This window comes from Oxyura jamaicensis, chromosome 3 (assembly GCF_011077185.1).
Source record: "Oxyura jamaicensis isolate SHBP4307 breed ruddy duck chromosome 3, BPBGC_Ojam_1.0, whole genome shotgun sequence".
Classification (NCBI taxonomy): domain Eukaryota; kingdom Metazoa; phylum Chordata; class Aves; order Anseriformes; family Anatidae; genus Oxyura; species Oxyura jamaicensis.
The window spans coordinates 59,074,204-59,102,141 of NC_048895.1; the positions used below are offsets into that span (position 1 = coordinate 59,074,204).

At 42.5% G+C, this 27,938-nt stretch overlaps 1 protein-coding gene across 5 annotated transcripts in view; it reads right to left on the reverse strand.

Moving 5' to 3' along the window:
- Positions 1–545: 545 nt before the first annotated feature.
- MYB (MYB proto-oncogene, transcription factor) overlaps positions 546–27,938 on the reverse strand; it is a 29,208-nt gene continuing 1,815 nt past the window's right edge. The window contains exons 2-16 of one of the 5 annotated variants that reach the window (XM_035321602.1): positions 25,925–26,042; positions 24,228–24,299; positions 23,417–23,509; positions 22,750–22,970; positions 20,977–21,211; positions 20,117–20,197; positions 19,620–19,724; positions 18,023–18,280; positions 16,602–16,964; positions 14,921–15,063; positions 14,416–14,530; positions 14,204–14,329; positions 13,405–13,515; positions 12,757–12,864; positions 546–1,998 (exon numbers count right to left, since the gene is read on the reverse strand). In XM_035321602.1, coding sequence (XP_035177493.1) covers positions 1,882–1,998; positions 12,757–12,864; positions 13,405–13,515; positions 14,204–14,329; positions 14,416–14,530; positions 14,921–15,063; positions 16,602–16,964; positions 18,023–18,280; positions 19,620–19,724; positions 20,117–20,197; positions 20,977–21,211; positions 22,750–22,970; positions 23,417–23,509; positions 24,228–24,299; positions 25,925–26,042 — 2,266 coding nt within the window. In that variant the 3' untranslated portion in view covers positions 546–1,881. The remainder of the gene's footprint in view (positions 1,999–12,756; positions 12,865–13,404; positions 13,516–14,203; positions 14,330–14,415; positions 14,531–14,920; positions 15,064–16,601; positions 16,965–18,022; positions 18,281–19,619; positions 19,725–20,116; positions 20,198–20,976; positions 21,212–22,749; positions 22,971–23,416; positions 23,510–24,227; positions 24,300–25,924; positions 26,043–27,938) is intronic. The other 4 variants (XM_035321604.1, XM_035321603.1, XM_035321605.1 and 1 more) reach the window with 4 other exon arrangements.

A 27,938-nucleotide genomic window follows, 5' to 3' on the forward strand; every position in this document is an offset into this window, starting at 1 on the left:
GAAGCCAATTTATTATATTTTCTAGATTTTTTGGAGCTGAATGTCCTCAGGTCTGCCCAGTAACTTGCTGTGGAGCATAATGCAGTGGGGTTTCAGAGTATATTCTCAGTTCTAGTTTCTTAAGAAAGACAGGTGTGAAAAAGTTTATTCCACAGTATTGGAACTTCAGAATATTTCACTCTTATTCAGTTGATTCTTGATCTTAATGGTCTTAAATGAAGAAACAGATTAGCCAGTATTTTGGTAGAACAGCAGTTTTGCACACAAGCTGCAGTTACCCTCCTACCAGCTGAAGCTGACCTGGACCTTGGTGTCCCTACAGATGCACCTTGAGCCCACAACCTGCCAACTACTGTTTTGTGCTGTGCTCCTTCAACTTCGTTAACAATCAATGAGAATTGAGGATGTTGAGGCTACCTATGGTGTGCAAAACTCTCTTCCTCACTTATCTAAGTGTGCTGGAAAAAAACCTTTGTGGCTTGATTGTTGCCTGTAACAACACTGCCAAAACATTAAAGACAAACAAGATTAGGAGACCATGCGGGTTTAAGTAAAAAAGAACACACTTTATTTATCTACAAGGCAGTACATTGTCGTATAAAAAATTAAGTGCAGATGAAGCTGCACCAAATGCTATTAAGGCAGCAAAGTCAAAGGCTGTTATTAAAAAAAAATAAAAAATAAAAAAAAAAATAAAATAAAATCAGTGTTTTGCCATATCGATAAAGGTTTGGTATGGCAGTAGAAAGAACCATGTATTTCTAAGAACCTGATTCAGTACACAAGACCCAAGTTAGGGAACAATTAGCTAGACATGGAACAAAACAGACAACATGAACAAGACAGTGTTCTCCCAAACATATGAAGGTGCAATGCATGCTGTTATAAACCAATGAGAAACAAAACAACACATCCAGACAAAAAAATCTCCCAGGAACAGTGTTCAAAAATATTGCTTATAAAAAAAAAAGGGAAAAATATAAATGATGTAAAAAAAAAATTAAAATAAAAAGGTCTGAAATGCTAGTGCATAGTCAATTAGCTAACATCAACATCTGTTTTCTTTCCATATAAAGCTCTACTGCTCCTTTTACACTAGCAGCATGTCTACACACTAAGGTCTGTAGCAGCAAAACACAGTATTCATTTGGCATTTACAAAATTAAATTACTGAATAAAAATATAATTTTTCTCATAAATCTATGTTTCATACAGTAATATTTTTTTAAAGCAAGCTAATTAACCCCCCCCAACAGAAACACACAATGTATAATGGTCTAGAACCATAAACAGGATGAAAGAGTATTTCAAGAGGCATGGATGTCTGAGCATTCAGGATCTTGGATCAGTTTTCTTCCTTTGCACAGACTAGCATGTGTAGTAATGCTTTTCACTCGGTATTTTACACCAATGCATTTTGTTCAGTGATTTAAAATAAATCTGTTTGAGTACCTGCTCTTTATTATAAAAAAAAATAAAAAAGAAACAAACAAAACCCCACCCCTGGATAGCACATCACTGAAATAACAATACTGGTGCATTCGTTCTGCTTGATCTCAGAAAGTACAAAAAAAAATTACCTGTATTGTAAGTCTGCACTTAAGATCATTAATTACTGATTAAAACTTAGTACCTAATAATTTAGGCAAGTATCACTTACTCAAAAAAAAAAAAAATCCTCTTAAGTTGGGTGAAATCCAACAAGAATATATATGCTCAGTGACTAAATGCACTTCGTGCTGCTCCCAACTGTTGTACCACAACAAAGATAGGCTTGTCTCCCATTCAATGAAAGTCTTCACGCAGAGGAACAGGGACTTCCCAGCGAACGTGGAGTGTTTGACAACCATAATGCTTCTCCGGAGAAGTCCGTCGGCCCTTTCACATCACCAGAGTCCGGGTTGGGAACGCGGCCATGTACTTGCGCGCCTGGTCGGTCAGGGCCATCTGGTCCTCAATCTTCCCGCAGGACGCTGACTCCCAAGCATTGTTCAGATGCTGAGTTGGAAGGAAACAGTGAGAAGATTTGGAGTGAACATCATGTGAATTGAGTCTCTCGAGTTGCAAACTTTCCATTAAGAGTTGCGTGAATCTACAGGGGGATGTTGTGTTATCTCCACAGAAAGTGAAGCCTCAACACAAGAGCCAAAAACATGTTGTCCTTGCTTCCCAGCTTGCGACCTGAGGGGCGGGCAGACCAGACCAACCAGCAGAGCCAAGATTCAAAACCTTCCAAGTTCCCACTGGGTTTCACAGAATCACAGAACCACAGAATTGTCTAGGTTGGAAGAGACCTCCAAGATCACCGAGTCCAACCTCTGACCTAACACTAAGTCCTCCACTAAACCATATCCCTAAGCTCTACATCTAAACGTCTTTTAAAGACCTCCAGGGATGGTGACTCAACCACTTCCCTGGGCAGCCTATTCCAGTGCAAACAACCCCTTCAGTAAAGAAGCCTGAGCCTCCTTTTCTCCAGGCTAAACAGTCCCAGCTCCCTCAGCCACTCCTCGTAAGACTTGTTCTCCAGACCCTTCACCAGCTTCGTAGCCCTTCTCTGGACTCGCTTGAGCACCTCCATGTCCTTCTCGTAGCGAGGGGCCCAAAACTGAACGCAGTACTCGAGGTGCGGCCTCACCAGAGCCGAGTACAGGGGGACAATCACTTCCCTGGACCTGCTGGCCACACTGTTTCTTATGCAAGCCAGGATGCTGTTGGCCTTCTTGGCTGCCTGAGCACACTGCTGGCTCATATTCAGCCGACTATCAACCAATACTCCCAGGTCCTTCTCTGACAGGAAGCTTTCTAACCTCTCATCTCCCAGCCTGTAGCTCTGTTTGGGGTTGTTGTGCCCCAGGTGCAGGACCCGGCACTTGGCCTTGTTGAACTTCATACCGTTGGCCTCGGCCCATCGGTCCAGCCTATCCAGATCCTCCTGCAGAGCCTTCCTATCCTCGAGCAGATCGACACACGCACCTAACTTGGTGTCATCTGCAAACTTACTGAGGGTGCACTCGATCCCCTCGTCCAGATCATCGATAAAGATGTTAAAGAGAACTGGCCCCAGTACTGAGCCCTGGGGGACGCCACCACTGTCTGCCCTCCAAGTGGATTTAACTCCATTCACCACAATTCTCTGGGTCTGGCTATCCAGCCAGTTTTTAACCCAACGAAGTGTGCGCCAGTCCAAGCCATGAGCAGCCACTTTCCTGAGGAGAATGCTGTGGGGAACAGTGTCAAATGCCTTACTGAAATCAAGGTAGACCACATCCACAGCCTTTCCCTCATCCACTACGCATGTCACTTCGGCGTGTTTCTTCTCTACAAGTCCACATTCACAGGCTCACCTTTCATCTTTCCTCTCCATTAAAGGTCTAAACAGACACTTTATTTGCAGGTGGACTTTACAGTCAACAGGGCACAGGCAGGTTAAAACCTTCAGTTATGCTTGGTGCAGTAACCACAGAAAAATGACTGCTGAGCCCTCATTCTAGCGATGCAGCTGCAATGCCTCTGCACTCCCTGAACCACCCCAATGATCCCGATGGCCTGACCACAGCTAACAAACAGGCCCACGCTCAAAGCAGCTTTCACCTGTGCGCAGCGATTAGCACGTGCCCATTAGTAGAGCTCCTCTGGCAAAAGAGAAGAGACGTGGGGGGACCCTTGGCAGAAACAGCATTTTAATTATCGAGTAAGCCATTTTACTTCTTGTGGTATTTATGGAGGTTAGAGACACCATTTAGTATAATGTTAAAGTGAGATAAACATATCTGCACAGAAGGCTGTGTGCAGTGTGTTTATTTACTCACTACACATGCGAGATGTTTCTCATTGCCTTGAGCTATAAACAGTAAAGAAATTTCAAAGCTCCTGGAATTTACCAGTATAACATACACACTTATACACACGTTTTGTTTTATTTCTTGAACTCTTCCACTTACTCGGTCTATCTGTTTTTCACATTGAGGTATTCATTAAGACCTAAATAAAAACTAGATTGTTATATAGAAGCAGTTGCATGAACGCCCTGCATTCCAAAACAGCACACGGCTGTCCTCAGCTGAAGGTTGCCTGCCAGCAAGGGGGTCAAACTACTCTTCAAGGTTAAGAAGGTCTAAGCCCCAAGATCCACTAACAAAGACAAATCAGGAGACAAATCTGTTTTTGTCTGCTTTCAACAGGATCATCTTTGCATTTGAAGATCTACATCACTCAACAAGATGGCCAAAGCCCTCTCAATAACTAGGACACTGGGTGTAGCATAATTAGTGGACTGTAAACTGTCTGCTAAGAGCAGAAGTGTCCTGACAAGCCCATGGCTCTTTATGATGCTCCTTCTAGTTGCTAGCTGTGCAAGAGGATCCTTAAACTATGCTCTCAAAGAATGCTCTTCAGACTGTAAACAGTGTTATCTGGGGCATATGTATAGTCAAAAGGCTGTGCAACATACAAAATGTAGATAAATTTCATTACATGCCCTAATCATGGCACTGGTACAGACACAGGGATGGAGGTTCCCTGTTCTGGAGGGCTGGCAGGCTCAAAAAGGACAAAACCAATGAACAAGCATGACCAAGATGAGGATAAGCAAGCTAATCCTCTGTGATTCCCCAGACATGGCTTTCTCTTCTCTGTAGACATGTTTCAAATGTTGCCTCTGCTTCTGACATCTTTTTGCAGGCAAAACTCCTGCTGAGTTTCAGTAGGATTTCTCCGTGTGAAGGAGAACAAGGTCTGACCTCAAATCATTAGTTTCGGCAGCTTTTTGTGGGAAAGCCACCTCTGTGAAGTGAACAAACATGATACACTTCTTTCTGGTGTTGTTCAGCCTGAGTGGGCTGTATACTTTGTGCTGTGGCTCAGCCTCGGGTACACACCACAGCCAAAACCAGGTGTGACACACTTTTTGTGTGCTGCAGACACGCATAGGACATGCCACAGTTTCTCTTATGTTTTGCTTAAACAGCTTCCAGCGTAGCTTTTACAAAGGTGCCTACATCAGCTAGGAACCTGCAACCTCCTATAGCTCCTCCGTGGGACTTACACACTTCCCCATATTATCTCAGAGACATTTGCATCAGGTATCAAGCTAATGGCTGGTGCAATGCCATCAGTCTTACTTTGAAGAAGTCACATTTGGTCTGTGCACCTCAAAAGCAGTTGGTGGTTCCAAAATATCCATCATTTTAAAGGACAGAAATACGTGTCCAGCCAATGTTTCCCTGTGATCTTCCAAAGCTTCAAAGCACTGGTCTAAAAAAGTTAGATCAGCAGTCCCCTAAATAACTGAAAACATATCAGGAAAAGCCCAATTTTTAAGGATTGGAAGTAACTTCAGGCAAGTAGTGTCCCAATTTCATAAAATAGGCTTAATTGTTAGTATCTACACTGAGCTCTTTGTATTAACAGCCATGTGTTTAGAAAAGAAAGAAAAAAAAAATCAGTATCCTGATATCTCCAACATCTCAGCAGGCTGCTACATGTCACTCATTCCACCTAAAGCCTGGTCTTCGTTTAGCCTGATGTCAGAAGAGAAGCAGAAGCCGCATGGGCTGTAACCCCTTGCCCTCTCCCAGGGTGTCCCAGCACCCTGGGGAATCAGGGTGCAGCTGGCAAGGGAAGTGATGGGAGGATCAGTCCGATCCCCAGCTCCTGCCTGCACAAAATTCTGCTGCAGAGACAGTGTGGGACAGTCTGCCTCACTGAATTTCAACCTTGGTATTATTTTCCCAGAAATACATTACATTTTTTTTTTCCTCCTAGGGCAATATATAAAAAAAACTAACTTTCCAGTCTCACTGAAGACTGCGAATGCAGAATTTGACCCAAAGTGGTGTATTTACTAAAGCAGCCTACTTACTGAGAATTTTCAATTTTATCCCGGGGAACTCACGCAACATTTACAGTAGGCATTTTTAATAAACATATTCTGTGTGAAGTCTTGGCTCTGAGCAGCAAGCACATAACAAAGCACAATGCCTTTGCCTTGCCAGCCCTGCAGCGCAGCGCCAGAGGCATGTGTGAAAGTCATCTGAACGCGAGAAACGCTGCTTCCACTCTTGGCAGGGAGCGCTGGGTCTCACGACCCAGGTTCCGGGGCTGAACACCCGCAGCTTAGGGATCACCGAGTAAAAAGGAGAAGCAAAACTGGAGGCTGAGAAACACGTTGTCTCCTTCCATGTTAGTGTCTCAGCGAGTATCGACAGGGCTCTGCTACCAGAAAGCGTCAGTGCCCTGCAGACAGCAGCGCTTCCCAGACTCATCAGAAGAGAAGAGAATTGGGCAAAAAGCTAGGGGCTTGCAGGAAAACAGCACAGAAACAGAGTTAAAACACTCCTTTTGGAGAAAGCTCATTTTATCTCCCCTATCACTTTTAAAGGTCCAGCTCTGAAGATCAATGGATGGAAATGCAGAAGCTTTGTAATTAGAAGCCAAAAGGCCTGACCCCAAACCCACTGAAACTGATGTGCATGTTTTCATCAGTTCAGGGGATTCATTCCACTTAAATTCAGCCGTCTAAGAGTGAGGTGTTCCTTTTGGCACCTAAATCCCTAGCCAGTGGGGAAAGAAAGGGATTTCCGCAGTATGATTCATTCCATATATGTTTTCTATTGGCTCAAAGAGCAGGACACTACTCTTAATTTTGCTGTTAATTAAAACAATTTAAGCCTTGTCTGCCAGTATTTCCATAGCTGCATTTTTCTCTTCCATGCACAGCAGTTTTTAAAGTTTAAACTGGGAGTAAGGGAAGAAGAAGGTATGCTACTGTGAGTTCCCATAGCATAAAATTACGGACCCATGGTACAGGTCCAGCTATGTTGTTCTCCCCAGTTCTTTTTTTTTTTTTTTTTTTTTTAACCTCAGTAATCCTACCAGCACATCCTTCTCCTGGCAGCAGGACTACCTCACTTATCCTGTAATGTGCCTTCAACTGCCCTTGGGCAGATGTGAACAGTAAACAAGCTGTCAGAGCTGTAACTGGGATATCCAGTTAAAGCACTTTAAATAAAAACTTGGACCATCTAGAGAAAACAGACAAGAGTAAGGAAAGAAAAGCCTCTGGAAAGGTGCTCTTCGAACTCTCTGCACTCGAGCCCGCCTCTTCATGCGCTGTAAGAGAGTTCCTGCATCACGACACCTTGCCTGCGAGGGCAGAGCAAAACCAAACGCTGCTGAAGCAGTGCCCTGCAGAGCTCGCCAACTGCTGGAAGTGCTGTACGAGTGCAAAGAACTATTTTTTTAAAAAGAACTATTTTAAAAGACAGATTTTAAATCCCCGGTGCGCTGACAGATGTCTTCAGCAACTCCAGCAAAGTTGCTGGTGTTATGTACGTTTGTGTCATGTTAGCCAAATCTGCAGAACATGCCACAGAGAAGAAGGCTTACAACAGAAACGCAGTATTCCTTCCTAAGTGCTGAAACAATCAATGCCAGTGCTCTAAACAAAGGATTTTCCTAGCAGGATGTGATGGATATAATGTATAACAGTTTGGTTTTCTACTCTGTAATAATGCAGGAACAAGGGAAGCTCTTCTGATCGCAAGCGGACAGCAAAGACCAGCTAAGAACTCTCCTACTCCACTCCATTTCCTAAGGCAGAGCACTATTTCTGCTAGTTTCTCTCTGGGGTGTGGGACAGCCTTTCCCCAAACTCTGTGGTTTCTGCAGTTGTTCAGAAATACAGCTTGCTACATGTGCAAGAAAAAAACAGCCAAACTCTTCATCTTTTATTAAAAGCCTGATACCAGTGCTAGGCAGAGCTATTTGATGGTGCTTTTAAGAGCTTAACCCTGAAGCCCTCACTCAGACAAAACTCCTGTTTGAGAAGTATGAGCTTTAAGTAAGACTAATGGGGGAGAGATGGAAATGGTTTGAGCACCTGCAACTCACATTAGGACCTTCGGTACCTTTCTAGTTTGGACCTTAAATAATTTTATTTTTATTCACAGATGAGAACACATTGCTGCAAATGGCTGACTGCCAAGCCTTCCCTTTTCTGCAACTGCTCCGCAGCTTCTGAAAGCTGAGAGACCATCACCTGCTCGGGGCAGCTACAACTCCTGAACTGTTCACAGCCTAAATTCTGCTGCTCTGGGAAGAAAACCTGCAGTGACTGACCTGTACCTTCCAACCTCTCTTTGCTTTCCTCACCTGCGCAAAGCACAGCTCCTGTACAGATCAGGAGAGAACAGATAACGTTGGTGCGGGAGAACTTCACAGCTACTTTTCTTTGCTATGTAAATCTTGAAACTCCCAGGACTTGAACACAGCATGTTTTCCCCTTTCCCTAGATTAAACAAAGCAGAGTATGAGACTTTGAGATCTTCTTGCCTGAAAGAAGCATGGAGGAAAGCCAGAGAAAGGCTCCTCTTGAGGTCTGCTGCTGCAGGAGAGCCTGCTGCCTCGCCTATAAGCTTTGTCTTCCAACTAGCTGCAAATGAAATTCCACAACTTGCTTTTTAAATGGAGTAAATTAAGGCTAATGACAGCTCACACTCTTGAAAATGTTAATGCAAGTAACTGTTTTAAAATCCTTTAAACTTACTCTTTAAAGAAAAGGGTTACATAAACCGCTGAAAGTCAGGAAATTCGAGCTGAAACGTGTCAGTCTGTGGTTAAAAAATGGAAAGTGACAGGAGCTATGGGTTTAAGAACATTCTCTTTAGCTTGCAGGGCTTTTACCTTGTGTTGTTTCCTTTGTTACTGGGGGAAGAAGATATCAAAGCAGCGCTATTTTCTTAAAAGGCTCCATTTCATGGTGTCTTTTGATAGCCTGCAGGGTTAGGTGGATGGCCTACAATTTAGCCTACTTTTCTAACTGTTAAAATGTCTATGTTAGGATAGTTTGAATTATGTACTTCTACTTGTTTGACTGGCTACAGAACATAATGAGAAATAAAACATAACTTTTAGGCAGGAACAGCCAGAAACATAGTTTTTATGTAACCACTTATTTGGTGCAATTCAAGCAAATGCTCTGCATAGATCACCAGTCTGCCTCATATGCTACCCCAACATCTTGACCCTTGAAAAAATTCCTAGTGAGGCCAAGATCTCCCTGCACTGAAACTGAACGTGGTATGAGTGAAAAAATATAGAACACTGGTTATAACTAAGTCCACCAATATAAAGCAAAAATATTTGGGAACCATGCAATGCAGTGTAAGACTAATTCCATGCTTAGGCAACACATGGGGATGGCAAGACATCTGTTCCTGCCAGAAAGAGAATATCCAATGCAAACCATAAGATTTGCCCTGCAGGACAGAAATGCAGGCTGAATCTTCACACCTTACTAGAAAGGTTCTAACACAGATGATTTTACACCCAGCATTTTACACAGAGGGGATCAAATGAGGATGAAGCCTGCACTCCTTGGGTTTAAGGACATTTTCTCCCCTAGTTCTGGCAAGTAATACTGATACTGCCACATTCCCTGTGCCGTTACATCCTGCCCTCGCCTGCCAAATGATGTCACACGCTGTTCCTCTCAAGTGATGGTGAATCACTTCATGCCAACTGATACGGTCATCAGCTATCATTTACCAAGTTGTGCATGATCAGTTGTGCATTCAAAATGCAATCAAAAGTATCTTTAAGAGCTTGCTTTGAACGTTTGTAAGTAATCAAACACTTTGGTGAGCTAAGAATCTTTTTCTTCAAGTAAATGCAGTGCAAGTTACTAAGGCAATGAAAAATGTTGCAGCCTGGTAAACGTACTACTTCCCTCTTTGGTAAGTTGAAATTTAAAACAAAATAGAATTTTAGGAACAAAGTGTATTAAAGGACTGTTGGGGAAAAAAAAAAAAAAAAAAAAAAAAAGTGTAGTGCTCTTTCTCTCTTCCCTCTCCGTGCACACATCCCAGCGTGGAAAGAGTGCTATAATTCGTACTTGGACTGAAGTCAATGAGAATTTGCCTCAGTAAGAATTGTTGGATCAGTCCCAAAGTATTAACAGCGGCAATGTAAACATATGCAGACACAATTAAATTTCACCCTGATGAGTTCCCTGGTGTTTCATTTCTACCTGCATGGAATCAATGGATTTACTTCAGTGTGTGTGCATCCATGCATGTGCGTGTGAATGGGCAACACATACATGGGCAACACAGCAAAAAGCTGGAAAGCATAAAACAGTAACACGCTAAAATCTGATCACGTACAAAATGCTACAAGTCAAAAATGAAGCGCAAATACCAGCATTTTCAATTGCTTTGCACCTTTGCACCCTTTAGACAGGCTTGTCCTCAAGATAGGCACATGGCTGCCCTGTCATAGATGGGGAGAAGCATGGGGACACAGCAGCAGTGCACCCGTTCTGACATGAATCAGATCCAGACCACAGCTCTTTTTGGTGCTGTATGACACCAAATTCCCCTCTTGGGGCAAAGCAAGCTTTGCTGGGGAAGAAGATTCCCCCTCATAGCTGTGGCACTAAGACTGTGCAGCGGTGGACACCCAATACAGCATTGTCCTGAAATGACTGTACTTAATTCTGAAAAACCTGTCTATGCTGCAGACACATATGCCTCTAACCTCATTTTTTTTTTTTGTTTAGGTTACATTTCAGTTGAAATACTCAGTGTTTCTTCATTGGCAAGTAGAACAATTTTACCTTCATACTGGTACACAAAGAAGCTGCAACTAAGTATTCATTTGGGGACTTTTTACAACTGCTTTTTCTTTCAGTTCCACACTTTTTAAACACTGAGATGAGTTGGGAAATCCTTCTTAACTCAGTTCTACCTAAGGAAAAGTCCTCTTGATCCAAACAATGTGAATACCTGACTTTTCACATGCAAAACTAAAGGTTTTTCCTGACCAAGGACTAAAGAAGGGGATACAGAATAGCCCACAACCTTATTTGTATAAACTTCCTGGCCAAAATCAGCATGAGTTAGAAGAGTAGGTTAAACAAGACCTTTCGTTTATAGCAGCTTGTAAAGAAATTATTTTTAGATAGCAGGAAACATAACATTGTTATACCTAAGATCAAAAGATCCTACTCTACAGGCGCTTCAGATGCTTCATTTTTATTACAGGCAGAGCGCAGGCAACCACCACGTAACAGGACAACCCACGCCATATTCTGTTTAGCTACCTGAAAATTTTGTCCTAAGTCTACTGAGGAGCCTGGGGTCTGCCTGCTGGATGTGGCCAGGCATCAGAGTGCCCAGGCACGCGTGCCCACAGAGTCGGAGCCCTGGGCTGCTCCGCCACAAGATGGTTCAGGGTCAAGTCACAAACAACAGCCCTGAATTCAAGCAGCAGGGAGGGGGCAAGTCTTCAATCCCTCCTCTGGACCCCCACAGTGGTGCAGCTCATGAGCAAAGAGCAAATCAGCAAGCGTGAGTGTGAGTCTTTCCCCATGCAGACACCCCCCTGCAGAGGGGAGACACTGACCCTGCTCCCCGAAGATGTTTCCACCAAAAGGCTCTAGAATGCAAAATGTAAACCCGCTCCACAGTAAAGTGTAATGTTTCATCCGGAAGTGGTTTGCTTTGTTTAAATTTCAGACTATTTCATTCACATTTCAAAGGGAAAATAGGTGATGAAATCATGGAATTCCTACAAAATAAAAATCCAGTTCTCACACAGGTCTGTTACTGCCATCAGCATATATTACTGATGTTTGAAATGCAGAAACGAGGATGTGTGTAAAATGTTAATATCTTTATAATGTCAGGCTAGAGATGCTTAATCTAAACCAGGTTTTGTTCATTCTTTTTTACTGCAAATAACCCCTACTGTAAATTTCAGAGAGAGAGGGGAAAGAAAGGTTTAGCCACATGGACTGTCTTTCTGAAAGTCAGGAACTGTGGAGTTATCATTTCCTTTCTGACAGTGACTCACTCTGAGGAATGACACGCTCTCCCTCAACTCACCCATGTGGAGAAGGGATGTAAAATCACTTATTCATCCACCTCAAAAATAAGGGTTGTGGTGGAAGTACAATTAATCATTATCTACACTCCATTTTGTTCTCTGAAAGAGGTTGGAGGGCCCGATCTGAAGTCTACACAAACTGACAAAAAGGATGCTAATGACTTTGGTGGGATTTGGATCAGGCCCAATGCAAGCAAAAGCATAGCAAATGTATACAATTGCTAGCACTTGGAAGAAGCCTACCTGCCCAAAATCCAGCCTGACATCTGTCTCGCATTAAAAGCGTTGCACATTTAATTGAGCTCAGAGGCCTCAGGACGTACAAGGAGCATTTAGGAGGCTCCTGCATCTCTGGTGTACCGCCGGAGCTAGTGCTTGAGGAGCCCGGCTGCACCAAACCTGCGCACAAGGGCTGCCCAAGTCCCTCCTCCTGCCCCAGGCTGGCTGACAAGTTCTGGCCAGTGCCCTACTATCAAACCCTCCCGCTCTCCAAAACAGCACAACCACATCCAACAAGTCTGCAGGAAAAAGCCTCCGGCCCACGTTAGCTCCCGCACCGTGGCTGGGAATTGCTTTGGTGAGTAATGGTTGGCACAGTGCAAAAGCCAGCCAGGGACTATCCCACCGCTGCAACACCAGAGCCTGCTGAGATGCAGCACCCCACGTGCAGGGCTTTGCCATGCTCAGCTCCCCAGCACTGCTCTGAGCAGCATCTCCTTGCATCCACAGGCATGGCAAGATCCTCAGCCATGTTCTCCCTGATCCAAAAGCCTAAAATCAGTCTCAGAAAGCATTAGGCATATACACATATACATATATATATAGGACATTCATATATATATATATATAAAGGGTAATTTTTGTTACCTGCAGTGGACTAGCTAGTGGCCTGTTCCTAGGTACGGCAAATGTTTTGTGAAAGCTACCATCCTCTTCCGACACTGGCATTTTTAAAATGGAGCTGGTAAGAAGATTCTGAACAGGGAAAAAAAAATATTGTTGTTAGGAACTCAAGAAAACAACCTGAATTTGAACATATTAAAAGCAAACCTGGCCTGACTGTGAACCACCACAAATGCATGCTCAGCCTGGGAGCACAGCTCAGCCTGAAACTCCCGAGTGCAAGAGTAACAGCAGCACCAAGCAGTCTGGTGGGACAAAGGGAACCATGAATATGCCAGATCTCCTCTGCACAAAACAAAACAGAGTGTCTTCTTCTTTTAACAGTTTTAACTCTGTGACCCACTCATTTCTATACGCAGGCACAGATGCCCTCCATGTGCTAAGGGCTTTTTCAGGGACTGCAACTTCTGCAGCCTTCTATATGCATCACAGTGATCTAATTAAGAGCACAATTTTGCTTCTTATGTGCTTAATACAGGAAAACAATATGGATGTAATTAGTAATGCCTACTGGTTAGGAAGGTCAACCATAAAAATCTTTTCCTTTTAAGAACTGAAAGGGGTGCAAAACAGAAAAAAAAATCATTTAGTGGTGTGAAAGCTCGCACTTACTGGCACATCTTCCATAGTAGATGCATGTGTAAAGAGCTGAGTGTTCAGGTTTTCCCCTTCCCAGTGATTCGAGCAAAAAAAATTTCCAGCTTTATCTGTTGGAGACTCCACCTAAAAGCAGGAAAGGAACCGTGAAAAAAAAACAGTATCTAACTGACCAGAAGGAGATATATCTGTCAGTTGTTTAACAAATCGAACAAATATTCTTCACAGCTGTGCACAACGCATTTACAGTACTTTCTTTTACAGCAACCTTGCTCTTTGTTGAAAAGGATGTTCAAGGTTCTCAAAAAAAAAAAAATCCCCTCCTAATAAAACTTTGAATACTTGCACTCAGCGCTCTGTCAGTATTCAAGAGTTTAATCCCCTAAAAAGGCTTGAGAATATATGTATTTTTAGAATTTTAGTGACAAAGTAATATAATGCAACGTCCTCAAATGTTCAGGTTTCTAAGTCACTCCATGTAGCTTGGTCCCTGTGGGATTCTTCTATAGTTTTCACCAATATTAGAAAGATTCAATCCAAATTCCTGTCTAATTTTTTTTCTTTTTAAGTTTCAAATGAAAACTGCATTAGAACAGCCCAAGCAAACCCCTGCTGAAAACAGCAGAAAGACTTCTATGGAAATCAATGGGAGATGAATTAGGCATGCCTAGTACACTATATAGAACTGACACTAAGATCTTGGGGCTCACATGAAAGAAAAACAGACACAGCTATTTAACAGAAAATGGTATTGGTCTAAGTTTCTCAGCAAAGAGGGCTGAATTAAATTGCCTCAGGTAAGTTTGTGATTTACCTCTTGTTTGATTTTCTTCAGCAAAGGGGGTCCACTTTCATGTAGCCCAGCCACTATCGCAGATTCCTCCGACTCTTGCTTGATAACGTCCTGCAGATCTTCTACAAGATGAGTCGGAGTTTGAGGCTGAAAGGAAGAAACGTTACATGCAAGTCCCAGAACATCCCTCTGCACTAATATCAAAGCAACTTTTATCATTGTTTCCTTCTTACCAGCATCTTCAAAGGACCGTATTTGATTTCCTGAGCTGCAAGTGCGTTTTTGAATGGAGTGGGTGTTCTCGGAGAGCTCTCCAGTATCGACCTCTTGATTGCGGGAGTTCTGAAACTTTAGAAAGAGGGAGAAAAACTTTAAAGGAACATGCATAGAAATATTAGCTCCTTACAAAAATACATGCATAGAGTCAAGGACAGCAATAAGACTCTGAAAAATATTTTCCAGCAATCATATACTCCATTTTGCTTTTCTGGAAGAACATCTATTTAACTGTGGTACGGTAGAATGGCTTTATTTTAAAAAAACTGTGAGTCTATGTGAATGACAATAACCCATCTCTGAAGTTATACAGTGAAAGTTTTACTCCAAACTGAGAAAAATCTGAATGTATTAGAGCACATCTCCACAGGAAGCGTACAGTTACCCAGAACTTTGGTTGTGTGCAAACCTGAAAAAATTAACCCTAAAGAATCTGACAGCAAAATGTGATTACAGACTTACACATGATTTTCTTTCTGAGTTTTGAAAGTCTGGTCCCTGTGGAATGGGGTGGAAACAGCCATCTTATGGCCACACACCGGTGTGGAAGTTAGTGCAGGGTTGTCCAGGTTCAGATTTTCATGATTGGATGAGGTGTTTAAGAACTGTAGGCAGGAAAAGGAAAAATCAGCAACGCCATCTAGATTGCAAGGCTGACTTCTTAAATTGACTTTATTGAACAGAAGGAAAAGAAACCATTTCCCTCTCATTGCTGCAAGTAAATCTCCTGTTTCTACAATACGGGTAGGTGCATGTGGGGTAGCAGACTATGTGATAAAACTGTACTCAGGTTGGGGCTTTCAGGAAGCAAAAACTAGCATTTCCAGAGTGGGAAGTTACAAACAAAATGACACTCCGTTCCAGTCAGAAACTTTCTCCATCACTTTAAGAAATCTTAAAAACCTGCTTTGTATTTTCTGCATATATAGTGTAATTAATATTAAGAGCAGTAGGGTAAGTCTTACCTCTTGCTTGAGGTACGAACCAAGTGAAAATGAGTAGGGGATGTTTCAAAAAGAAACTCACAGGAGATGGGGCTAAACTCCACAAAGGTTTATTAGGGGAATCTAGGAATTTTTGAAGTAGTAAACAAAGCAGTTATGACAGTAAGCAAAATTTCCTATCATCTCTCTCTCAAAACAAAGTGCTCCACTATCACAGCATAAAATGAAAATTGCCACCTGTGATGGCTGCATGGAGTGTTTTGGAATGGAGACAGCTGACTGAAAAGGAGGCAGTGGTAACAGTCTGGAGAAAATCGCTTTTGCACGAGTTCTACTTAGTAACCTAAAATGTGGCTTCCGTTTCTAGTGTCTACAAATCTGTGAGTGTCGGGGTATCGTTTCACTGGGCAAATGATATATGATTAAAATACCTAATGCATAACTGGAGATAAAGTGGGCGACCATTACTTGCAATCTTTCGGTAACCTTCATGCAATAGTGTTTCTCTGACTTTAAGGACTAACAACAAACCAAGGCAAACCCAACAGAAACAGACAAACAAAACCAAAACACAACACTTTTAAATAGTGCCACAGCTGTGAAACAAAGCAACAATGGACAGGAATTTCAAAGTGCACACCAGGCAATTTTAAGAGGCCAATTTTCTCCTCATTCCTACTCCACTCCACCCCACACAGCTGGTACTGAGGATGGCGAGCCACGATTTGAATTTTCTGGTTGTTGTCAGTTTGTCTCACAACCTTGAATGCTATTTAAATGCAGCTTGGGGTTTTCTATGTCAATGTGAATCATACTGTAAGTGGACAGAGATGGAAAGTATTACAAATGATCAGAAATGTTAAGCTCTGGTAGTTGAAGGAGTTAACAGCAAAAGCAAAGCAAGCAATCATATTCTCCTACAAAAATTATCCAAATCAAGCAAACAAACACACAAGCAAACAAACAAAAAAAAAGCCCAAGCCCCACAGATGAATTTAAAAGAAGAGAATCAACAGTTAGCTTGCTGGTGATCTGAACCCAGTGGTGAAGACTAGGAGCAGTGAGAAGATTCAAACACGGAGTGAAATCAACAAGCGCAACGGCAATTAGTCATTTGTTCCAAGGGATTAGTTTCTAAATTGTTAACACTGCGGTGACTTTTGAGAATTAGTAACATCTGTGCAGAAGTCTTGATCTACCTGCGAGGGAGAGAAGGGCAGGCTTTTGACAGGGGAGCGCTTAGGAGTTGAGCTGCTGCCGTCAGCCAGTACCGAGGTGCTACTGTGGCCACTGGCTAAGGGGCTGGAGTGCCCTCTCCTTTTGCGAAGAAGCACCCATGGAGCCGGGCTGCCCTGTGAGGCAGACAAGGACTTTGGTGAGCCAGAAGGGCCCTGACTCGACAAGATTTTGCTCAGGTTTGTGGTGGGGTGTCCTGGAGGTCTACATGCACTGGCCGCTCTGTGCTGAAGCTGTGCGGCTCTGCCTGAGGGAGCTTTGCTAGCCGAAGTGTCTGTGTCTTCAAAGAATTCAAAACTGCTGAGATCACCCCATGATGAAGGATCCTGAAACAACGTGGGAGGCACGGAGCTATAAGACAGTGTATAGTGCCACCTCATGAAAATACAGCGCTAGGATATACCGGTAACCACCACCAGCAAAGTCTTTCCCAATTCATTTCCACTCGACCCTGTTTATTCGAGTAGTAATACTCTGATCACTTATGTATGTTTTCGGTTGATACCTCAAGCATATCAAGCTATCACCCTAGCAGTGTTGCTGGCAACTGAGCTTCTAAAGAAACAATGAGTCAAATGAGGTCCCTACGATCTGCTTGTCCAGCATTTTCTGCAGGGTACAAAGACAGAAAATCGTTACAGAGAAATGAGTGCCTTGGACTCTAAACCAAGACTGGTCTCCTCTAAACCACCATGACTGCTCTGGACATGCTGAATGGGACATGGCACTGCATGAAGCAGCCGCCTCTGCAGCCGAAGCAAGGTGCCACCTATTTCAACGCACCGTGCCTGTTACACACAGTTTCTTGGAGACCATAATGAGAAAAAGCCATGACAATGTCACTCAGCTACCTATAAGTTAAAATCCATGTTTTCTTCACATATGCCAGGACAAGCTCCTTAAGCTTTGAGAAGCAGCTATTGATGCTACAACAAAAAGTTTTAGAAAAGGATGCAGATACATGAGCAGCCACACATAAACCTACAGCATGTGTCATTTCAAATATAAAAAAGTTTTGTTTCAGTGCTTAAAATCTTCCACAGGGTCTCTGATTTTAGTTTAAGGAGATGCAATATAGTAAGAGACCGTTTCAAACTCCTGTTGTGTATTTTGCTAAGAATCACACTCCCAATACCAAGATGCAGCAGGAAAGGTGACATCCACAAAAAGCACACGTTTTCACAGCTGGGGGCTTCATTTATGAGCAACTGTGTGTTGTTATACAGAAGCTAAGCTTCAGATCTTGTAGCAGTTAGAAGTTACTCAGAAAATCAAAAAACAAAAACAAAGGAAAAAAGAAAAAACACTTTTAGGATGGTCCCGGTTCCTCTCCCCTTACTCCTTGACCACACACAAATTCACCTGAGGCGGCAGTTCTACTTACGGAGTCTATTAACTGGAGTGTTTCTGCAAATTCTAAGAGATTCTTAACATTATCCAGGATGTTGCTCTGGTGAACAATCATGCACCGTGCGGGGGATGCACTTTCCTCAGGTAAGCAACCATGATCCACCGGTGGAGATGGAGTACAGTGGTGATGTTCCCCCAAACAGGAAACAGGTGCATTGTCACCACTGGTCCTGGTATTGTCAGCAACCGTGGTGCTGTGCCAGCCGGGGTAGTTTGATGTGTGGTTCTGTGTCTAAAAGAAGAAGGAAAAAAAAAAAAAAGAAAAAGGGGGGGGGGGGGCAAAAAGGCAGAAGGAACTTAGCAATGAAGTTGCACAAGGTGTCAGATGCCACTGGAGGGAAGATAAAAGTAGTTGCATCATCATCTAAAAACTTATGCCTATGAAACAATTGTCAAGATGTTTCCTTTCATCAGTGCAAGATCTCGTTTTAAGTAATATCGGCATCTTATTTGTTATCCCAAAGTTACCTCATAATTTACTTCCAGGATTATGAGCATGTATCGTGACTAACATATTATCAATTCATACTGAGTTAACTCCAAAAAGTTCAAAAGCTGTCTGCAAGTCATTTTCTGTGAGAAGCAAGAAACGGCAGAATTTCCCTACTGAGCACTCAGCACTGTAAAAGGCTAAAGGGTTTAGAGTTAGAGTTGCTTTTGTTTGCTTATCTCCTTTTCTTCTTCTATCCCTGTCTAACGCTACAGCTTACACCAATGCAATGAAGAGGCTGTCAAATCAACGTGGTTAGGAAAGCAGAAGAACAAATTAACAGAAGTTTCTTTCCAGTGTGATCATGCAACAGAAGAAATTGCAAAATATTAACTAAAGTTAAAAAGTGGCCAAACTAACGTATCATGCATGCAGTTGTTTTACTATTAATTTAAATATTACCCAAAAATAAAAAATATGCATATAAAAAAAGAAACTGCTGGCTATCACCTATCTTCAAAAACGATTTGGGGAGATTCTTGGCTTTGGTGATGGTGTTAAGTGACTAAGTAAGGTTTTTTACATATTAACATCCAATGGAATATACAACAAAGTGTGAGAATTCAGTAATAGCCAGCATTTGTTCCACACATGCAGTTATGAAGGATCTAACACTATTTGGAGAAGTAAAACGAACTGTCAAACATGCATCAAGTCTGAAGCTTACAAAGTATAAAACACAGCTGAAGAGAAGAATAAAACAGAGAAGAAAAATCTAACGTACAGGCACTACATTTTCATCACATGAACCATTGCACACTTTCAGAAATGCAGATCGTATTGATTTAAGATCTGTGGGATTTTTCGTTTTAGTACAATCATCACGGTTCCAATATTATGTAATGTTACAGAGCCCAGCCCTGCTCCCACTTTGCAAAGTAAAATACCCGCAAATTGATTTTTTTTATCAAAGAATTTACAAGGCAGATACAGAGTATACATGTGCTATGTTTCATCTTTTTAAAACGGAAATATAGAGCCTTGATTAGTATCAAAGGCAAAGGGGGAGTAAAAAGTTAAAAAGACAAGCACTGGGGTAATGCTGCTATCCCTCCATCCAAGCACACAGTGACAATCTTACTGGTAATGCCTGCTGCCCTTTCAGTTCATTCTCAGTCGACATTAGTAGCAACTCTAATTCCTTTATTCGTTTTTCTTTCTCAGGGTCTTCATCATTATAGTGTCTCTGAAATTAAGAGTTAAGGGAAAAGAAAAGATAAAGGTCTGATAGGATGTAGCAACTAAAATGCTTATGGCTTGCCGTCCTGTGGTTATAATAGCCAAATTAGACTCAAAGATGAAACAAACGTCAATTGTGTTTTCCACTATCAAAGTCCCTGCTGAATTTCAGTACAGACATTTGAAATGGAGAAAGTGAAAGCTACCACACCAGAAGACAACTATTGTGTGTTAAATTCACAGAAAAAGCAATTATTAGCCTTGTCAGAACTCCCCCACCTTCCCCATTTTCTCTCCACACATATTACATTAAAACGTTTCCTTAATGTAAGATGTTTGCATTTTGACTTAGCAAATGTTTAACAAATTGACTCTCGAAATGATGTTCAAATTATCTACCTGAATAGCTGCAGCAGCTGGCTGAGGAACATTGACAATATTTACATGCAGTGCTACTGGATATGGGATCTGACCAGGGACCTAGGCCAAAAAAACAAAAGACACTGTTATCTGCTGGCATTGTGAATTTGTGTTAAACAAAAATTTGCTTTTAAAATTTATAAGCTATGGAGACAAAATAGCAAAAAAATCCAAAAATGTTTACAAGCAAAATGAAGAGCTTTTAGGAATATGACAGTGAGCATTACAGAGGAAGAAAGAAAATTCATATATGAAGTATGTACCCTTCCTGAATGAGAAAAGATGAATAATTTATAGATGCATTTGTAAGATTTTTCTAAATTGAAGTGAAAATGCAAAAGATGCAATTTATTATCGTCTAAAACTCTACAATGTAAGTGTTTAAAGCAGTGGCCTGTTTCATTATTAATCACTAATAGGAAAGGAATCAGATTAAAAACAATACTTGTTTACTTGGTTCTGACAGGCAACCCATAAACAGAATATGACTGAAGTGAACGTGGGAGATTTTGACATACAAGACAGAATTAACCAGATTCATCTGATTTTTAAAATGCATATATATTCACCACTGTAAGAAACAGTACTCAAAACATTCCCATTGCTTACAATACACTAAAAATGCTAAACCTGATTCCACCACCTGAACACCAGCAATCAGTCTGAAGCATACACAGACCCATCACTTCTCAGGTCAAAGCCATCCTTGCCTGACCTCAAACACGTCCTCGGAGACCGGGAAAAAACCCTTCGCTCTTCCTGGAATCAGATACGGCCAACTCGCACCCACCCATTAAACAAAGCAACACAAAAATGAGAAGCGTTTGTCGGGAGCTTACGTTCTGTGGCTCAGTGATGTGGTAGTAGGGGTAGTCACTGCCCAGCGGGGGCTGGCTGGCCACCGGGAGCTGGGCAGAAGGCGGGTTGTGAGCAAAGGCCATCAGGTGGTTGCTCTTCTGAAAGCCGGCGGCTGCCGAGGAGTGGCCGGCTTTGGAGGACTCCTGCAGGTAACCCTCCTGCTCAACCTTGCGGCGCATGGTGGAATTCCAGTGGTTCTTGATAGCGTTATCAGTCCTGCAACAGAAACACCAATGTTAAAAGTGAGGGGTGTTAAAAGCAAGTGCTTCCAATTCAGACTGAGGTGAACGGGCAGGAAACTGCTGTTAGCATTTCTGTTTAAACCTCGAGCCCTTCCCCGACCTTCCTCTGGCCCTGACCTTTACAGACACTACTCTCAGCCTCTCAGGAAAGATGCTCACTATAAAATGCAGGGAAAAATACAAATGGGGTACTGTTGTTTACACACTTTTTGAAGCCATCTCTAAGCTTGAAGTACTCAAACTGTGAGACATTAGCAACTTCAGCTTCACCTCTTTCCCATGAGGTGAGGTGACAGAGAAGGCCAACAACCCTTCGAGACTGCCCTGAAGACTGCCAACATCATCTTTGTAAGTCTTACTATTTTGTTGCGTTCCGTGGCTGGAAGGAAAGGCTATGGATATGGAGCACAGCTGTGAAAAGACTAACTCCCAAACAACTTTCCAACTGGCCGCCTAGACAATGACAACATTGTCCTATGCACGCAAATCCAGTAAACAAAGCTGTTGTGATTTTTCTTAGCTGCAGAGAAACTGAGATTCAAATTCTCAAATACATGAACCAGAAAAAGCAAACTTGTCAATTCTGTGAGACTGCAAGGGTACATTTAGCAACAGCTCCTCTACTTGAAAAAAAATCACCACCACACGATACTGTTGACATTAGTATCTGTGATATGTGAAGGCTACAGAAAAACTTTCCAAGTGGCACCTGTTTTCTTGTTTTCTTCTTGAATGCAAAATAAACTTACGGAATGCCCACTTGAAAGGGTATCATGATCTCAGGCATTACAGTTAGATCTTGAAGATGTTTCACCAGGTAACAGGAATAAAAATTGAAAGGGTAAACCCTCTTTTGTTACATTATTTGCTTGACTACAGTTGATGTTGAGTCACTCTTACTACAGAGCATACAAGACACTGATTCTCTGAAACTGCACACAACTTGTGCATATATTTTCAGTGAGACAAGTATTTCTATGACTCTAGTCAGAGAAAGTCATTTTCTCCTATTTTATATGTGGATTTTTACCAGGTCAAAACTGTCTGGATGATTCATGAGCAATTACAAATGTCGAAGCAGCCTTCTCTTAAACCATTCTGAATAAACAGATGGGATGTCACTTTGCAGGTATACCCTTAGCTGAATGTAAAGTTCCACTTGCATAGTCTGATCCTTCACTGCTAAACCAATTGAAATCTTGTCGATTAATTGAAAGCACAAAATAAGACTGCACATACATTTAGGAAACTGTCACGGTCTTGCTCTACTTACTGCTTTTTTGACTATGGCAAACATTAAAAGCACGTAAAAATATCGTACTGTTCCACGTACTGACCAAATAGTACAGTTCCCCACCGAGACAAACACACATTGATGTCACTGGCTTGCCAGGTTTTGATTCCAAAATTTTTGATGTATAATGTGCAGGCCGAGGCAATTGAAACAGCCTGCTCAGACCTGCAGCTTTTCCCTTTTTTTCCTATTTAAAAGCTGAAGGTATATATCATTACCGTCCAGGCAGCAACTTTGCAATTTCTGCCCATCTGTTTCCCAGTCTCTTGTGTGCCTGGTAAATAATTCTATCTTCCTCTTCTGTCCAGGAGGTTTTCTTCACTTCTGGATTCAAATGGTTGTGCCACCTCTCCCTGCACTGCTTTCCAATCCTTCCCTTCAAATGCTTAGCAATGACAGACCAGCGCTTTGGACCGTATTTCTGCACGAGTTCTATTACCTTCAAAGAAGGACATAAAAACTGCCTGTATTTAATGATGCATAATGAATCAATGATTTTTTTAATTTTTTTTTTTTTTCCTGTGGTGGAGCAACAGTTTCAACAACATTTCTCAAAATTGCCATGGTAAAACTAACACATGATTAAGGTCCCCCATTTCCCATTTATACTATTACCCAAAAGGAAAAAAATCTGGCAATAATTAAGACATTTCTAGGTTGCATTTCTATGTGAAAGTGTTGTAAAGCAATATTAATTAATTTGTGTAGAAAACTCTAATTTGTGTAGAAAGCACTATGCAAACAAATACTCAACATTGATACCAAAGGATCAGTCCTGCCTCAGGCCACATTAAAGGTGAGACCACTGAAGTCTCTCGGAGTTTTGCCCCAAAACATGAAATCCATTATTAAGGTGTTAATCAGATGGAAAGGAAAACTGATTACCCTTTGATCCTCCTCTTTAGTCCATGGACCTTTGATAAGTTCTGGGTTTAGTACCTTCTGCCATCGGTGCTGGCACTGAACATCTGTCCGATTCTAATGAAATGTAAAACATGCAAAGTAGATCATTCTTTGAAAAAGATGAACATAGACTGATAATGTTCTTATCTAGGTACACTTGTCCCCGACGGATTCCACTGCCAACTACAATGACTAAACACGTGGGAGTTTTGTAATTGAAGACATGTGAGTGGTACAGTAGGTCTGTACTGTACTGAACACTTAAGACTTGGAAAGTTTAAGAAGAAGGTGCTGAACTATCAGCTTGCTCACTGAATTTGATAATATTTCCAGTTTCTGCAGTTATGACTCTATCGCCACAACTACACAAGCTGTATCTTCACCATCTGGTACAATAGCTGTCATGCTTTCACATGCAGTATTTCTACAAGAGCTGAAGTGTTCACAAAACAATTATTTTCTAAACCACTCACTTATAATTCACCAAAGCTACTTTTCCTTTGTGCTAAGACATTTTGTTTCAGTGTTATACTGACCATCTACTGTGCAACATCTTCCTACCCTCTCACTGTAGCCTGTTTGATGTTTCCCAACCCTTTCTGAGAAGTGCAAGGAAAATTAAGGTAAGGGTTTCCACAACATTCTAACCAAACTTCTGAGCTCCCCAACTGTGGAGGTTTTATATCTCCTGCAAAAAAAATGAACCATGAAAAGCCACTCCCTCTTCCCTTACTTGGAAACCTCTGATACAAGTTGTCACTAGAACTGGAAACAGAAACCAATGTCCACCTACAGGAAGGAAATTGGCAATGACTTTCCAGTCTTCTGTGCCATTCTGCTCCACAAGCTTCTTCAGTTTCTCATCCTGAATCATTAAAAAAAAAATAAGAAAAGAAACATAATTAGTATTTGCAATCTTTTACAATGCAGATGAAATACATTCAAAAAAGTGGCCCCTTTTTAGCTCTTTATGCATTTATTTCTTTTTTTTTGGTCATGTCCTGAGAGTAAGGTGAGGTGGTCTGTACTTTTCTCATAGTTTAAATTGCCTAGACCAGGAAAAATGGATTTTGGTAGGTTCTTTACTCCTTCTCTAGGAGAAAGACTGACTTTTTCTGTGATCTTGTTTGACTTGCATTGTACATTCCCATTTTACTGCTCAAAGCAATGTAACTGTTACTCTTGTACTGGATTTACAGGAGCGCATGGATGTTTAGATGCCAAGCATCAGAAAAACAATGAAATTCAGTAACACTCAGGCACCCAGCTGTCTGGAGACCTCTGAAAATCACAGCCTCAAGCTTTAAATGTCTTGCAAGTAATGGGAGTTCCAGTAATTTGCTCATTGCGGGTCCGTGTACAATGAATGTGCAATAAAATTAATGACTCCTTTTTGCTCCTGATCGTTGTGAGGGAGTTTTGCATACTTGCAACAGCAAGAAATTTGTCCCAGTATTTTTAATAGTAAGGCCAGAAATATAGACTCTGAAGACAAAGGAAAGCAATGTCATGTCCTGGGAAAGATCGAGGTCGTGCAACACAAGAGAGAAGTGCCCCAAGAGATAAAAGGAGGGCAGCAACCCTCCCTTTCCCCCGTTAGCCTCTGCCAGTCTGCTCCCAGTTCATGTGACAGGAAAGTGGCCACTGGGCTACGCTGCCATCCCTTCCTCCCACGCTGTATCACGACCACATCCATCTCTGCAAGAGCAGGCTATGATTTAAAAAAATAAAAAACGCTTACAAGAGGTGACCTGCCACTGTTTATATATCAATATACGTTGTCAGAGAGGAGAAAGTCAAAACATAACTTAATAACTGTATTAATGTATTTCACAATAAGCTCAAACCAGTTAAATGGCCACGGGACATCCACCTGGTGAAGGAGTTTGATACTAGAATTTATCTGGAAAGTCAGCACAAGGGTATTGTGACTAAGACGCATTCTGACCTTCAGCAGCAAAATACATCCTGAATGCTCACTTTTGGTACCGCTGGGTTTCTTTCTTCCAGCTTTTTATTTATTTCCACTCAGAATCATAACGCTGCAATTAAAGTGCAAATTTCCAATGGCACAAAAGGACTGCAGCAGTGTCTGCCACAGTTGTTTGCTGCTGTGGGACACTGAGCACACGTCAGTCCTCGCATGGCAACCATTCTCAAACAAAAAGAGGCAGCGGTAACAACCCAGCATTGCTGCAAGTGGCTCTTGAGCTGTTTCTCCAACAGGGATTACACTGACTCAAATACCTGTAACATAGACCGTGGTGGACATTTAAAAAAAATGGTGCTTACAGATTTTATTTAAAAGAAAACAGTGATTCTCAAAGCTAAGTAAAGCACTGAATGTAACTAATGGGTGAAAAACATCCTCGTTCATGTGCATGGTACTGTCACTGAAGGTGGCATGCAAATAAGTAACTCGGAGAAGAACGTGATCCCTGCTCTCTCTCCGGCTTTTCACACGCTGGAGATGAATGAACTCGTATGTACCTCTTCACGGGTCCACCTGGTTTTTCCTAGGTGACGTTTTCCAGTCTTAGGAAGCAGACCATCATAATCATGATCGTACATCTCGACATCTTCTTCATCATCATCACTACTGTATATACTGCAGAAGGAAACACAGGGAGACACAGAGCGGAACATGAGGACTTGAGCTGCTTAATTACAAAGCACACAAAAAACACTACAATCTTTACAAAGGTTACACAGATAAAAGTTTTAAAACTTGCACAACAAGATTTTGTTCTGCATTCTGTTGTTCTAGTATTCCGAACTGGTTCTGCTGTTTTTGGTATCCACAGATACAAGCAAAGGGCTGGCAACCTTCTTATTACTGTGCATGTTTAGACCTGCTCATACTGTTAGATCAGTGGTGAATTACACATTTGGCAAACTTTCAACCAATGAAGGTTTCAAATTAAAATACAATGTTTGGGACAATAAAGGGAACTAGAGGCTGTGTCCATTACACAAGTGCGCGCTCAAAATCTTTAACTCATGCCACACGTTCTGAAAAACATTTGGGGGGTTTTATGTTTAATAGAACAGGTAGTGCTACTGTTCCCAAATAAGATAGACTGTGTAAAACTACAGAAAGCTGACCAATAATAACCTTGTCTGAGACTATCTTTATGGACCCTGTATGTGAAGTCAGAGGTCTCTCTAATTAAGTAAAGCCAGTAAGTGGTAGCATTAAGGTGCAATAAACTAATGTAAAACGTGCCTGCCATTTATGGGTCTAGACAGACAAGGGCCGAGGACAAGGATATTTAATATCCTGCAACCAGCAGATGAATGACTGAGCCATTTTATACTACCCAGTTTGCTAACTTAAGACTTTATTACCTCTACTCCATTTCTAAATACCTCATAGTGTTTTTGAAATACTCTGCTACTCACCTAATTCATGACTAAGGGATTTCCCCAGAGGCTATCCATGGGCAGAAAGGACTCTATTACTGCTTTTACAAACAGCCCTTGCTCTACCCAGTTAACTAAAGGAGTGTTTTGCAACAAGAGCTGTCTCTCTGGTGGGAAATATTTTATTTCCAGCTTCTAAGATATGAACAGCAGTTTTGACACTTTAGCTGAGAGATGGAAACCACAGTGCTAGAAAAGGGACGATGTTATGCTATCTGTGATGTATCTGACAGTGGGGTAAGGTACGGCATGTTTAGGTGTGACTGAGACATTTAAATCAAGTCGTTTTGTAATAAAGCTATCCACTGTACCCTCAGCCAGGTAACTACCGGGCATTGTTTCCCCTGTTATCCCGTTGTCGGGAGATCACGTTTTAAGTCGAGGCACAGGCTGTTCAGCCAAGATGCCAACACCTCCCCAGACACAAGCTGCTGAGCATAGACTCTCCGAAACTACACGGGGCTAATCACGCCCTCAGCCCCCGGGCCTGCGGCATGTGCCACGAACCCTGCGTGTGGCAGGATGCTTTCCGGAGCCTGCTCCGACGCCACCGGCCTCCCCTCAGTCTCTGCGGGGTGCCCCTGCCTCACGCCCCAGTGCCACAGCCCCACAGCCTGCCCGGTCCCACGGCCCCACGGCCAACGCAGCCCCGTGGGGCCCGCACGGACGGTGGGTTCGCTTTTCAGAGCGACACGCGGAGACAGCTGGGCGGCTGCCCGGATGCCAAAGGAAGCTCTGCGGCTCCATTTCCAAGTATCGGTTTGAAAACGAGTTTCGCAGGCGGTAAAAGCACCCGGCACGCATCCCGCAGCGGGGCACAGCCATACCAAGGGAGGCCAGCGAGGCAGCCGGGTTATTTAAACTACCGGGGCCTGGCGGGCACCGCAGCGGCACGCAGCGAGCCCCGCGGTGCTACCTGTGCTCTCCAGCAGGAGAGGGGGGCCCTGGGGTTTCAGGACGCCCGGCACCTTCAGAGGAAGAGCGGGTGCTGGGAGAGCGTCGCTTTGCGCCTCTGCCCCCCCGGACGCGGCTCCCTGCGGCAGGGGGTGAAGGGGGCAATGGTACGGGGGGGGGGGGGGGG